The 14,641-nt window shown below is 43.2% G+C and overlaps 2 protein-coding genes across 3 annotated transcripts in view; one reads left to right on the top strand and one right to left on the bottom strand.

Annotated features, from left to right (window-relative positions):
- The window catches only part of si:ch211-26b3.4 (connector enhancer of kinase suppressor of ras 2), a 56,206-nt gene extending 52,226 nt beyond the window's left edge, over window positions 1–3,980 (bottom strand). The window contains exon 1 of the mRNA XM_041047812.1: window positions 3,917–3,980. Within this exon, the coding sequence (XP_040903746.1) occupies window positions 3,917–3,980 (64 nt within the window). The remainder of the gene's footprint in view (window positions 1–3,916) is intronic.
- A 2,527-nt stretch (window positions 3,981–6,507) lies between these two features.
- Window positions 6,508–14,332, top strand: hdx (highly divergent homeobox). Of its 2 annotated transcripts, none has more exons than XM_041047805.1 (11): window positions 6,508–6,604; window positions 7,880–8,041; window positions 8,437–8,583; window positions 8,902–10,086; window positions 10,171–10,227; window positions 10,436–10,582; window positions 11,284–11,482; window positions 11,572–11,648; window positions 13,276–13,389; window positions 13,586–13,708; window positions 13,827–14,332. In XM_041047805.1, exons 2-11 carry the CDS (start codon window positions 7,976–7,978, stop codon window positions 14,094–14,096), a joined length of 2,385 nt encoding a protein of 794 aa, XP_040903739.1. In that variant the 5' UTR covers window positions 6,508–6,604; window positions 7,880–7,975; the 3' UTR covers window positions 14,097–14,332. The 2 variants fall into 2 exon arrangements, with proteins under 2 accessions (XP_040903739.1, XP_040903738.1); XM_041047804.1 differs by having other exon boundaries at window positions 11,572–11,651.
- Window positions 14,333–14,641: the final 309 nt, after the last annotated feature.

Below are 14,641 nucleotides of genomic sequence, written 5' to 3'. Positions count from 1 at the left end.
AGCATTTCCTGCTGTAGTGTTCGGTCCCATTGTCCGTGTCGCACCACAGCCGCACATTTATGCCTTTAAATTTTCAACACACAATAAGCTGAATTTCATCTAAACGTGATCGTGATCTCGGTCATTCACAGTCACATACACTGACTGAAATGTCACACGTCGCTTTATTTCTGGATGCTTTTTTTGTTCCAACACATCAGCACATGACGAGGAAAAGAGAGATTACTGCAGGAAAAGTGAACTGCCTTATTCATTTTCCCGTCAATGTATGCATCGGCAGGCGGCCGATACTGCACGCTTGAAAGCACGGAGTGATCTCACGAGGTGAACACAGCACCGAGAGCAGAGGAGAAGAAGTCCATTTTTCTTTGTTGCCTCACACGTTAAAGCACAGATCAGTACGCGTCATACTTTACACATCAGTTGCGTCTGCACACACCCGAGCGGATACATACCCTCACACACACACACACACATAGAGGAAACTCCTCCGGTGTGGGTGTTCAAATCAAAACAAATGAGTCATCTTTCTGTGAGCCTCACCAGCGTTCTGCTGCTGGAGCAGTTCTTCTACAGCAGTGAGAGATACAGTATAGTCTGCTTGGCCTGGTAGCTAGCTGTGTCAGGTTTTCTCGATGGGACTGCTGCAGAGTTTCCCATCCCTCTGTCCCATATTATTTCACATGACAGGACTGGACTACTGAGGGAAAGGACCTGCTGTCCACAAGTTCGGGATAAAGCTCGTGCAGCTTGAACAAAGCAGTGATTTTACTTCTTTAGTTGCTCTTGGGAAAGATGGATTCCTGAAAAGTGCAGTCTTAAATTTGTCACTTTCTCTGATGAATGTTACAAAACCTGATACAGTCCAAGCTGATGATCTCATTTGGCCAACCTCAATGCAAATGTAGCCAAAAAGGTACCAGAGACTGCCAATACTTCGTGGTGGAAGGTAACTCAGTACTTTTGCTGTACTTATGTTTTCCACTAATGTGTTACTCTATACTTTTACTCCACCACATCTCAGAGTAATGGAGTCTAACAAATGTATTTCAAAAAACATGTGGTAAAAGAAAGTTCCTTCTGACTTTTGATTAAACTAAGAACAAGAAAGGTATAAGATCTACGCTGACCTGTGGATACACTTTTTATAGATTACAAAAATCTATTTACATAATCCCTGCACGTTGGTGTTGAAAAAGCAAATTGTATTTAATCAGCAACATTTTTGATTTTAGGGAAGATTTCCATCAAATCACTTTTCTGAAATAAATAAATACATTTCTTGTCCTCAAGTTAAGCAAGTAAAATTGTGAGACTATTGTGTACTATTATGGATAAAATACGGATGATATTTTGAAAATTTTGAGATTTTTGTGGCTGATACAAAGTCAGGGGTGTCCCCAAGGCTTGAGGGTCAGGCACTGACTATTGGCTGCAGAGTCCTCATTAAGGGTCTGGCTGGGGGCCTCTGTTGCACCTCTCTCTCTTCCCTGTTTCCTGTCATCTCTCTACTGGTCTAGTGGAGGTGTTTAATGCCCCCCAAAATAACACTAAATAAAATAAAATCGGACACTCGAGTCATGTAAAGGTGATGCTACAAAAAGGCACAGTATTTCAGTCATGAAAGAATGAGAATCCAAAGACTTTGATGGCCAGTCGATGGTCCTACGTTCCACAGTGAAATAGTATTAACACCAATTTGTATAAAAGCTGTAGACAAATGTTTTGCTGTCTGCACCCATGTGTCTTATATCTGTGTACATTTAAAGTGCTTTTCTCTGTTATGGTAAGCAAGAGAAATCACTAAAGTACTTCTGAAGGAGGTCTCAGTGTCACTGCTCCCTAAAAATGGCACAAGATTACTCAGCTCAGCGTGAGAGAGATGAAGAGCCTCGAGAAAGAGAGGCCAAAGTGAAGCCTGTGTGAGCATACAGATTAATACTAGCCTTTTGCCTTTTACTTTATTCATAAGAAAATAAGATCTGAGCATAAGCCTGCCACTGAGGGTCTAGGTTTGAAGCCCCACAGGTAAAAGCAGGGAGCCTCACAGGAACAGGGACGATGCTGGCGAAAGTCAATGAAAATGAAGCCAAGAGATGCCTTTCAAAAAACACATATGTGGAGATCAAAAGTGTAGGCAAATAATGAAATATGATCCTTCATTTTTTTTCCTTGTGCAGCTCAAAGGTTTGAATCATGACACCTCATTAACATCTCCATATGCTCGATGTGCCAGTGTCAGCTTCACAAAGGCCATCATTTGAGATTAAGGTGCATTTTCTGTTTTGTTTTTTGTTTGGACTGGCTGGCTCATAATTTAACCTAGTTCCTAAAATGACAGCATGTCTAAAAAAAAATCTACAAATGGCAATAAATTTCTGTCATGGCTTAAAAGCTTAAAAATCATTTCTGATATCTCACTTTTAGATATCCTGAGCACAACTATGTCTGTAAATAAATTACATTGTGTGGCATTTTCTGAAAAAACTAAACCAAAATCAACATTTTTATTGCATTTTCCATGTTGCAAAACTCTAACCACATTTGTCCTGTTAGTAATCTAATCTCCAATCAAATTTCAACTCAGCCTCTCTTAATGAACGGTGCAGGAGCAAAGCTTTCCAAATGAACACTCCACGGATCAGAGGATGAAGCTATAACTCCACTGGCTGCTTGAGGAGAGCAATTATAAAACCAGGAACATCGTCGTAATCACTTAACTTAGCGCATCCCAAATACTCCCTCACCATGTCCCCTGAGGGTCTATCAACCACCTTGACGTCTAATCTCAGACATTAGTGCTTCAGTATAATGAAAATGAACTTGTGGTCCTGGAGCACATGCAGGAATGTGGAGTTTTTGGAAATGCACGAATCCAAATATAAAAACTGATCACTCAGTGTGTAAGTAATACAGACACACAACCACAAGTCTCACATTTAGGTTTGAGTCATCACACAAGTACTGATTAAGTCATTCTCATTCTAAAGTAAAGGGATTGCGGACACCCTCCCTCCCCCCTGTCCATTGTCTGTCAATAGGCCTACCACAGTTTCTCTCACAGCTCCGTGGCTGACCAGAGTGTGTGAGAACACACACACACACACACACATACACACACACACACTCATACACGCATGATTAGTGATTACTCATTCATACTGTCTGTTTGGAGGGGACGTATCTCGCGCCAGCAAGGCGAGCAGCAAAAAAAAAGAAAGAAAAAAAAAAGCGTGTGATCGGTGCGTTTGCCTTATAAGGCAGGAGGCACTGCGCTGTCCACGGTGCTGAAACTGACTGTACGGCTGGCATTGGGGATTTGGGGTGGAGGTGGTGGTGGTGGTGGTGGTGGTGGGGGGGGGGTTACATGCTGTTAACTACATTAATCATACATGCACACGCACGTAGGCATACGCGCACGCACGCACACATACACACACAGCAAGTGGCGATACGAGCTTTACAGCATGTGCCAGTGAGTGGAGGAGCAGATGACACATCTTCCAGTTTCATTGATGAGACGTATTCTGCTGCTGTTGCTGCTGCTCCATCAGCAGCAGCAACAGCAGCAGCAGCCTATAGGCTTGGCTTGTGAGGGGTGCGCTCTCAAGCAAGCGAGATGACAGAATGCTGAGCCTCCACTCCCTGCTTCTTGGGGACATCCATTTCACTTCACCGGCTCAAACGCATTCACTCTACTTCAGTGACTTTAATCAGTCTCACAGTAGTCAGTTACAGCGGCTAAAATCACACGTCAGCCTGCAGGTTTGGATAAGGAGAGCACACATGCACACAGTGTGTGGCCCTCCGCTGCTCACCATCATCACCGCCACCATCCTCCTCCTCCTCTTCCTCACTCTCACCACAAGCAGCATGAACATTATCAGCTTGATGCAATGAAGAGATCCAATATTACCTTTCATCCAGTCCAGCACTTGCTTTGGTGTCCATTTACTTATAGGTTCCATAACCAAAGCCATGGTGTCACAGTCTCTCCGAGGTGAACGGCACAGGACTCAATGCAGGCGACATAAAACGACTTGTCAGTCACATCTGGAATGACACAGCGGTGGACAAATCTGAGGAAAAAGAAAAGCTTGTCAGTTTTATTCTCTCCATCAGCGCATGGCCGCCTGCAGAAACGGTGAACGGGATGCGGTGGTGCAATCCACGCGCACACACAGAGACACGCACACACACGCTTTCTCCTCTCTCCCTCCCTCCCTCCTCTCTTTCCCTCCCTCTCTCTCTCTCTCTCTATCGCTCTCTCTCTATCGCTCTCTCTCTCTCTTTCTCGTGCCTTCCCGCCAGCAGCCCGCGCGCTGTGAGAAGTGGATTCGGTGGGAGCGAGGGGATGGAGCGACCCCTCCCCTCTCCTCTTTTCCTCCCGCCCGCCTCGCTGCAGCATCACAAGGGCCACCACTCATAATACAGACCAGGGAATGGTGCAACGCACACCATATAGGGAGGATCTCTCTCTGCCTCCCTCCCTCTCTCCCTGCCTCCCTGCACACATACACATGCACATACATACTGAGAGAGAGGGAGGATTTATGCAAAAATAACGTAAACGACGCTTTAATGAATTGAGTACAAAGCAAAAACACCCCAATAAATAATTTATAAAGTGCAGTAGGAACGCACTATAAGTACCTATAGAAATATTAAAGAGATTATATTCATTATTATTTGTATTAAATTAAATAATTTGGTGTATTCGCCTTTACAATAACATGTCTGCATGTTGGCAGCTCGTGCTACATCACACGGCAAGGTAATATGTCAGCATGTCAGCTTTTTTTTTTTTTTTTTTTTTAAGTTCACCATGTATGGATGAGAAAATCAGCATCAGTTGTCAGGCGCTGCTGCTGGCTGCATGGGCTCAGCTGTGAGGAACAGCGCCCCCTGCTGCGCACCTGAGACACAGGTGACGTCATGGATTAAACCAGCCCCCCCCACCCCCAACACACACACACACCACCGCCGCCACCATCACCACCCAAATAAGGCTCAGTTTCATAGAGCTTTAGACGGCTTTGTGCTGTAAACAGGTAGACACATAGAAAAAAAAGGTTAAATCATAACGTAAGACACGTTAAGTAGGCTAAACAGCATAATGGTTATTTAAAAGGTTCATATGTTTTTTTGGTGTGGTTTATGTGATTCAGATTCACATACCAGTTGCATGTTTTGTCCCCTTTCCTAATCTTTTGCCTTGCATGTATTTTTCTTGAAATAAAAAAAAAGAAACCTGAGCATTTAAATGTGTACATAGCTCAGTCATTGAACTCTGGGAACATTGTCCAATAATATGCTGACCCCCCCCCCCCCCCCCCCCCCCCCAAACCACCATACACAATAAGAACACATTACAAAACACAGTGATTATGAATGAACAATCTTTATTGCTGTTACACATAATTAATAGTGCAAAGTGCAGGAAGACATGTAGCTCTAAAGTGACCTTACAAACAGACGTCAGTCTACAAAGTAATAATAGCTATAACTATAAAAGAATACTTCCGGCAGTCTGTGGTTCTGTTCATGTTTTTGGCAAAGTACCTACTAGCGGTCACAGTTTATTTCTTTCTGGTTCAAAGGAGAAAACAGTCATTGCCCTGTTTGCCTAATGGCTTGAACTGCTGTCGCCAAATTCGTCTCACAGGCTCTTACCTGTTGTCTCTTTCTCTTTGCCATGCTAGACCACAAGTGCTAATAATGTATTAGACTGTAATAACATAGAGCCAAAGCCAGTCTTAGTTGCTGAAAGTGCAGTACAGCCTGTTACAGGATGAAGAAATGTTTAGAAATAGTGAGAGTATTTTATTAATTAAGTAAAATATGTAACACAGGATCTAAGTAATTTTATTCCTAAGATAAAAAGGAATCTAATTCTAATTATTTTTTTATTTGAATGGCCACAGTTAAATGTACTTTTGCTAAAGCAGGTTCAACAAGGTTTACTATGTAATTGGACTTTAACATTTACCAAACCAAACTTCTACCTTTTGAAACAGTAAAAAAACAACATAACAAAAACAAACAAACAAACAAACAAAAAATCAATAATACATAACATTTTCCTGTCAAGGTGAAGTCTACTAATTTAATCAAAAGTTAAAGTTATAAATCTGAATACAACATCTGTCTGATTAAACAGTAATGCGTTTTGTTAGCCTGGAGTGAAATTGTCCATTTAAACATTTCCTGTTGGCAAGATTTCCAGCTCCTACTATACATTAAAGCCCAGTTTCCTGCGCTGACCAGAAGAAAAACACTTTATAGAATACTTTGAGATATTAGGCTGATGAGGAAACGAGCCGTTTCCTATCCAAAGTTCGGGCTGCTTCCATGTCTGTGACCTCCTCCTCCAGCAACCCACGGAACAAAGTCAATGGTGGGCGGGACCACGGTGCTCAGTTTTCAGCCCTTTCCGAATGTCACAGCCATGATCTCGAGCTCCCATTGGCTCCTGTCTGCGAATACGTCACAATCATGATTAGAATTGATGATCGGACGCTCTGATTTCATTGTCTAGCAGAGGGGACTGGTGAAGAAATCTGCTGAATTTGAACGTTCGTTGTGATTTTTGACATCAAAAATGGTAAGCAGGAGAGTGAATTCACTTTTCGCCTCTGCGTATCCCGTATCGCTTTCGCTCGTGTCCGCTCGAAGCCAGGGTCAGCGAGAATGACCATGCCAGGGTCGGGAAATCACAGATTTGAAGGAAAAGTTTAGCTGCAGCTATCCAGGGGGAAAGCTATGCTAATGGTGGCTAACGTTGGCTGGCTCAGATATGGCCGCTCGGGCCTGCAAGCTAACGTAAGCTGTCTGTGTGGCCATTGTGGTGATGCGGCGCTTACCCGGTTTGTTTACTGTCTGGCTCTCAGTCGTAAAGTTATGGCATGTGCTTCCTGTGTGGTAATTGTGTTTCTGAATCCCCAGGCTGTTGCCTTGGTGGCGTACTAATCTGACGTGCCCACAATTTGTTGGCTAATACTCTCCGTAATGTTTCCATATTGACTGTAGCCATGCGCAGTCAGCCTGCCAAAATAAAGCTGCTGGGTGCTTATTGGTCGCACTACATCCCCGTATGTGGCTTTCTGTTTATCAAAACCTCTCGCAACTCTATTCCAAACTTGGTCACCACTGTTTTTTTCACTTCTCTGCAAGTCCGAATGTTATTACTTTAACCGGACTGCTCTTTCCTTTCTCCCTCGTCCCCTCTCTGTGTACTAACACAGCACAGGTTTGAAATTCACTTTCATAATACTGTAATCCCATTCATTAATGTCTATTTGTGTGGCGCATTAAAAAAGTAGAAGCTAGCTGTATCCCGAAAAAGGAAGTTATGAGTGTTACTATTTCTTTGTTTGTACACACATTTATAATTTTGAAAACCTTGTTTATGATACATAAACGTATTGTTTTGGACAAAAAGTCAGATAAAATACACATAAATTAATGTTTATGGGTTCAACGTCTTGTTAACTCAAGGGCATGAATTTTTAAATAAATAAACTATTAAAAATAAGTAAAGAAATAGAACAATGTCTGGCTAGGCACAAGATATTAGCTTGATTGATGGTGTTATTGATGTTACACAGTAGCTTTGTCATAGCTTATTATCCTCTGACTGACAGCGTGTTGTATATTTTTCAGCTTCACAGTGTTTGGTGTAACTGTTTTTCCCCCCCCAAAAAAGGAATATATGACAAAGTGTTGACTGGTTGTCTACAACAAGATGAAAGTGATCGTGCTGCACAGAAACATGCTCATAATGAGATGGATTGTTTGATGGATTTGTTGTCTTATATTTTGTCATACGTTTTTATTTACACTCTTCAGCATAGTGTTTCCTGCTTTGCTTTCTCCTCAGCCATACCACCCAGCAGTGTGCCAGGTACACTGAGACAGGATGGCTACAATCAAACTTGTGCTAACCTAGAAACATGGAGGCTTTGCTGTGATCTGCATGGCTGCCCCGTTCCCCTCCAGTGGCAGAATGGATGCGTGGCCACAAAGACGTGGCCTGCAGACGGTGAGTATATCACAAACTGCATTCCTGTATGTTACAGGAAAAAAAAAATGACATGCGTTCTCACAAATTCAAAACAAAAACATGCTGGTGCTGAAGTTGTAATCTTGAAAGTGTGACATTGTGATTGATAGACTTTTATAATAGCTGATGCAAAATTAACCTTTATTACAACAAAATACTGTAATTTTTTAATTAAATTGGCTGCAGAAACCATCTTAGTGCAGTGCATAAGCAGAAGAAAGTAATTGCACAAGTGTAATGAAGTCTTAAGTTTGCAGTAAAATCTTTATCTCTTTAAACTGATCATTGGCCCTAATCTGGCAGTGAGCTCTGATTAGTAGTGAATTGTTATGTAAGTTTTCGGGGGGAGTTTTATCTGTGTGCTTTTCTCTTAGATGAACCTGCGTTCAGTGTTCACGGCTGAACAGCAGAGGATCCTGGAGCGCTACTATGACAATGGGATGACCAATCAAAGCAAGGCTTGCTTCCAGCTGATACTACAATGTGCTCAGGAGGCCAAACTGGACTTCAGCGTTGTCCGGGTAGGCCCATGAAATGTGCTTGTGGTGTGAATGTGTTAGAGGGAGGCACAACTCTTCAGGATAGTTTGTGTTGCACCTTTGTGTGTTTTTTTTTTTTTTTTGAATAAGACATGTCCATGTAATGCTAGGGCAAGTAACTAAGAACGAGTCTGTGGTTTCTTCCCTGTGACTTCTTCATCTTGTGCATAGCCATAACTTAATGTTGTTATTATTATTTTGTACTTTGCAGAATTAGTCCCTCAAGTGTTTTTCAGAATGTTACTGAAGCGATGTTAAAACTTAGTGAAATTACTGAGCTGGCTGCTCTTCTCCCTGCAGACATGGGTTGGCAACAAAAGACGTAAGCTCGCCTCCAAGGTAGACCAGAATGGAGGCGTGTCTCATTCCTTATCCAGTCACGGACTCGCTGGAGGACTACTCTCCAATCACACATTAGCTGGAGGTGCTCTGTCCAGTCATAACCTGGCAGCAGGGGCACTGCTTCCTGCTGAGATGGCCGCAGCACGGAACATTCAGAATCGTGTGCACCTCCTCCCTCCCTCCTCATCCTTCCCCTCTTTCTCGTCAGCATCTTCCTCTCCTTCATCTTCCTCCCCTCTCAGCAGCGGGAGCAACAACAATAACAACAATGACGTTATACTGACCGGGATCTACTCTCTGAACTCCGTCCCTCGCTCCCGACAAAGACCCGCGGCCCCCCCGTCTCAGTCAGACTCTGATCTTTCTGTGCACACATCCCCATCTCTGATCAACCAGGTCCTGCAGAGCAGGAACAGCTCCACCTCCTCATCCTTTCACTCCAAGCTGGTGTCACTCTCTCAGAACCTCCCATCTCTCACATCTGCCTCAGGGCCTTTAGTCTACACTGCAGTCAGGAAGGGAAGTTCATCCCTTGGAGAGGCAGGGGTAAGTGCAGGAGCAGGGGCAGTACCTCACAACTGGACTAGGCAGTACGGTACAACGCAAACACGCCCTTGGTCCTCTTCCTCACAGTCCCAGACCCAGCTTCAGCCCAGACCTCACTCCAACCCCCAACCTCAACCACCTGCCCCGCAGAAGACACGGGTCTCCATCCCGGTCCAAAACTCTGGTCCCTCCTCTGATCAAACACCTCGTATTCAGCAGGTCTTCACCTTGTCAGAAAAAGGTGAGGGGGGCCTACTTAGACCTGGACCAGCGTCTACCAGGAGAGGCCAGGAGAGTCATAAACGTGCGCCTCACCTCCTGGACACCAGTGATAACTTCTCCATTGCGATGGAGACTGGAGATGAAGCAGATGAGTGGCAAAGGGAGGAGGAACTGGCAAATATGGCCGCTCAGACACACATCCACAGGGAGCAGACATCAGCCAGTCCAAGCGGGGTTGAGGTGTCTGTGGTGAGAGGAAGCCACACACCTCCTATGACTAGCTCCAGACCCACACTGCTTCACAGCAACACAACTCTTCAGGGCAGCTACTCCCTCACAGCACAGACCTCACTTACAGGGGAATCCAGCTCACAGGTAGGTGAGGTTCTCGTATTATTGTCACGCTCCTTCAAAGTGAATTGAAAGATTAAACCTGAATGTGTCTGTCTCTGTGTGCAGACTTCGGTCAGCGTGTCTGCTGCCCCCTGGGTTATCAGCAACTCCAGAAAGAGAACAGTAAGTACTTTTTGTCAACCCTAACAGAAGAATTTGAACATCTAAAGCGGGGAAAAAACATTAAATGTACCATATTCCTAACCATATATTTCCATTTCTTTCTGCAAGGTTATAAAGCTAGAGCTGTGATAAACTCTTGTCACACACTGTGAGTCTGCTCATGACCAGTGTGCGTGTTGTGTAGTCAAACAGAGGTTTGTGTTTTCAGCTGCAGGATCGGACCCAGTTCAGTGATGGGGATCTCATCCAACTGAAGCGCTACTGGGACCGAGGCATGACCAGCCTGGGCTCAGTCTGCAGGGAAAAGATCACCGCTGCGGCAAACCAACTCAATGTAGACACTGAAATAGTCAAGGTAACCACCTCTGCAGGGTTGAAAATTACTTCTGTATATTAATAGTGTTACAAGAAATCTAGAAAAGTGTATCTAATTTCCACAGTGTTATTGGAGCTAGAGAGATGTTTTGTAGACTGAGAAATCTTTGAGCCTTGTTCACATGGTCTGGCTCCTTCTCTATGACATTTAGCAAAAACAAGACTATTTGACTTGTCTGAACCTTTTTGAGATAAAGGAAAACAGGAGTAACTTTTCTAGGTCATAGAAGTTTTCTAACTCACTTACACAAAGTTGGGTAAAAGTCACGCAGTTACATATTAGGGCCACAGTAGGAATGCTGATGAACTAAATATAGTCTCTCTGTCCTGACACACACATGACCCTCTGTCATCTTACTTACTAGGATATTTATTGCAACGAAGAAAAATCCCTGCCTAGAGAGAGATTGAATGCCACTGAGGATCATCTTTCAGTCATTGTAAAATTATTTAATAAACTTAAACAACTACCTACAACTTCGGTTTACTGTGATACATTTATACCAGATTCTCATTGGTGATATGGAAACAGAAAACTCCTTTTAAAGCACTGTTTCCTGACTACCTTGACATTCATCACATTGGATACTTTATTTTGAAAAACGGATTTTTAGAGTACTTCTGTACCTGTCTGTGACACTTGCTCATGTTGTTTTTTTTGTGTGTTTTCCAACTTTGCAGACATGGATCAGTAACAGACGGAGGAAGTACCGTCTGATGGGTATAGAAATCCCACCGCCTAAAGGTGGCCCTGCTGTATTTACAACCTCATCCCCAGGTAACGAATCTCCAGTATCCCTCAGCCCTGACGAGGAGCGGCTCAGAACGCCCGAACTTGGAGATGACTTGAATGATGGGGGATCTGTCTGCCTGTCTGAAGGTGAGACGGAAGATACCACACACACACATACAGCTTCTTCTATATAACATTTCTGTATCTTGATATTAATGCAGTGTTTTTTCTTCTAGATGGCACCATTGACTCACAACACAGAGATGGAGAAGATGGAATAGACGTGTCCATTGCTGCCCCAATGGCCAATAATGTGGTACTTCATTGTTTCTCTTGTATTACAGTAGAACCTCATTAAATTTAGCGGCTTAAGAATGGTTTGGATAGTGTTCACACTCAGATGTAATGACACATACAGTGGGTATGGAAAGTATTCAGACCCCCCAGTTTTTCACTGATATATTGCAGCCATTTGCTAAAATCATTCAGTTCATTTTTTCCCTCATTAATGTACACACACGTACACATTGACAGAGAAACACAATTGTTGAAATTTTTGCAGATTTATTAAAAAAGAAAAACTGAAATATCACACAGCCATAAGTATTCAGACCCTTTGCTCAGTATTTAGTAGAAGCACCCTTTTGAGCTAATACAGCCATGAGTCTTTTTGGGAATGATGCAACAAGTTTTTCTACACCTGGATTTGTGGATCCTGTCCAGTTCTGTCAGGTTGGATGGTGGACAGCCATTTTCAGGTCTTTCCAGAGATGCTCAATTGGGTTTAAGTCAGGGCTCTGGCTGGGCCATTCAAGAACAGTCACAGAGTTGTCCTGAAGCCACTCCTTCATTATTTTAGCTGTGTGCTTAGGGTCATTGTCTTGTTGGAAGGTGAACCTTCGGCCCAGTCTGAGGTCCTGAGCACTTTGGAGAAGGTTTTCGTCCAGGATATCCCTGTACTTGGCTGCATTCATCTTTCCTTCAATTGCAACCAGTCGTCCTGTCCCTGCAGCTGAAAAACACCCCCACAGCATGATGCTGCCACCACCATGCTTCACTGTTGGAACTGTATCGATTGTATCACCACAATTCTGTCTCTGAGCTCTTCAGGCAGTTCCTTTGACCTCATGATTCTCACTTGCTCTGACATGCACTGTGAGCTGTAAGGTCTTATATAGACAGGTGTGTGGCCTTCCTAATCAAGTCCAATCAGTATAATCAAACACAGCTGGACTCCAATGAAGGAGTAGAACCATCTCAAGGATGATCAGAAGAAATGGACAGCACCTGAGTTAAATATATGAGGGTCACAGCAAAGGGTCTGAATACTTATGGCCATGTGATATTTCAGTTTGTCTCTCGTGTTTCTCTGTCAATATGGGGTGCTGCGTGTACATTAATGAGGAAAGTGAACTTATAACTAGCATTTGGCTGCAATATAACAAAGAGTGAAAAATTTAAGAGGAAATACTTGTGTTCTGAATACTTTCCGTACCCACTGTATCAAAGCTCAATCAGAGCTTGTTCATACTGCTTTTAAACATATAAGTTCACACTAGCTTTGAGTAACAAAACTATACCAGCTGCCTCATATATCACCATGGCACATTTCCCCATTAAACCCGGTCACTCTTACACCATGATTGCACTTCATTTGTAAGGTGATGTTTAATTAATGTATATTGAATATTGATACGCTCCAGCAATCTTGGACTGTATAATTAGTAATATCATTCTAATTAGTTTTGGATTTCATGGTTGTTTCAATGCTACATTTCCATATAATATATAAAGTGCAGTCATGTGTTTTGAATCTGTTATAAATGTGGATGGGTGCATTTTACAGTTAATTTACATCTTTACAGCACTATTGTATAGAAAACTCATGTTCATTATGTGAAGTCATGATCATTTTATACAGTCTCTGTGTTTTTTAACAGAAGATTGAAGTAATTGGTGAAGACGAAGAAGAGGGGGAGGATGATGATGATGATGATGATGGTGAATTAGTGGCTTCAGACCTAGAGCAAATGAAGAACCTGCTGGAATTCAAGGTGAGGACACACACAGAGCAAGCATGAAGTGGAGGCTGCTGTTACATCCCTGTATTCAAACTTAATTGTTTGTGTTAATCTGACTACGGTTTTACAAGTGCAGAGAATGGAAAACAGTTCATCTAAAGCATTGTAACGTGCTATGATATCAAGCCTTGAATTAACTTTTTGCCTCTTTGATTTCCTTCTGTTTCAGCACGAGGAAGTACAGTTCTTAGAGAACGAGCTAGAGAACCAAAAACAAAAATACCTTGAGCTTGTAAACTTCACTAAGAGCCTGCTCAGTGCTGTGAGGAATAACGACCTAGAGAGACAGCAGGTACATTCACAGTCACGTTTACGCAGCAATAACTTTTACTGGAGTATCAGCTTCAAGTCACACGCAGCCATTTTTCAGAAATTTCTAACCCGCGCTTTGCTGCTCTGCATGTGTTCAGGAACTTATGGCCAGTCTACCTCAGCCTTCAGACCAGGACTGGGACACAACGGTGGAGAGAGGATCCCAGCCTTCTGCTGAGTCAGCAGACGCATCCTCCGACCACGACGACTCCCCGCCGGCTGGCGCGAGCAGCGTTGAGCCTCCGCCAGCCCCAGCAAACGAAGAAGTCCCACTTGTCACCATAAACGAAGACGGTTCGACAACTGAAGTTACTGAGCCCTCTGCATCAGAGGAGCCACTGCAGGAAGCAGTTACAGAACAAAAGTGACTATCTCATGTACATCAGCTCTCACACACTCATACAGATGTTTCCACACTCCACACAGAAGCTTGTTAAACACAAGATGGACTCTGTGGTCATACATGTACACAAACACTCTGGTAAACTCATGCTCCACGCCCAGTGCCTGTGGATTGATGCTTCACTATGACTGTTGGGCTTACAAATGCCTTTTTTACTGCATATCATTCGCCTTGCTCTGGGCCAGTCCAGAGAGAACAATAAACGACCTCTAACTTATCCATGTCTGTGTCTTTTCTTAAATGTCATTGATATAGAATAGAACGGGAAGTTATATCAGCTCACAAGACTTGAGCTACCACATGACTTTGTCCTGTCAAAAGTATTGACTGATTTTTTTGTAGATTACATTAGGAGGCAAGAACATTGCGTCGTTATACTGCTCAAATTACGTGATCACAATCCGGTTTGTCGACTCAGAAGACTGACTGACTGACTGACTGGTCTTATTCTTCTTTTGGAGGTGAAAGATTTGAACCTAAACCTGATAATGTCAGTTATGAATTACAGTA

The sequence above is a fragment of the Toxotes jaculatrix genome, chromosome 10 (genome assembly GCF_017976425.1).
Source record: "Toxotes jaculatrix isolate fToxJac2 chromosome 10, fToxJac2.pri, whole genome shotgun sequence".
Lineage (NCBI taxonomy): Eukaryota > Metazoa > Chordata > Actinopteri > Toxotidae > Toxotes > Toxotes jaculatrix.
The sequence above is the reverse complement of the archived record's forward strand: the minus strand, read 5'-3'. Positions and strand labels throughout refer to the sequence as shown.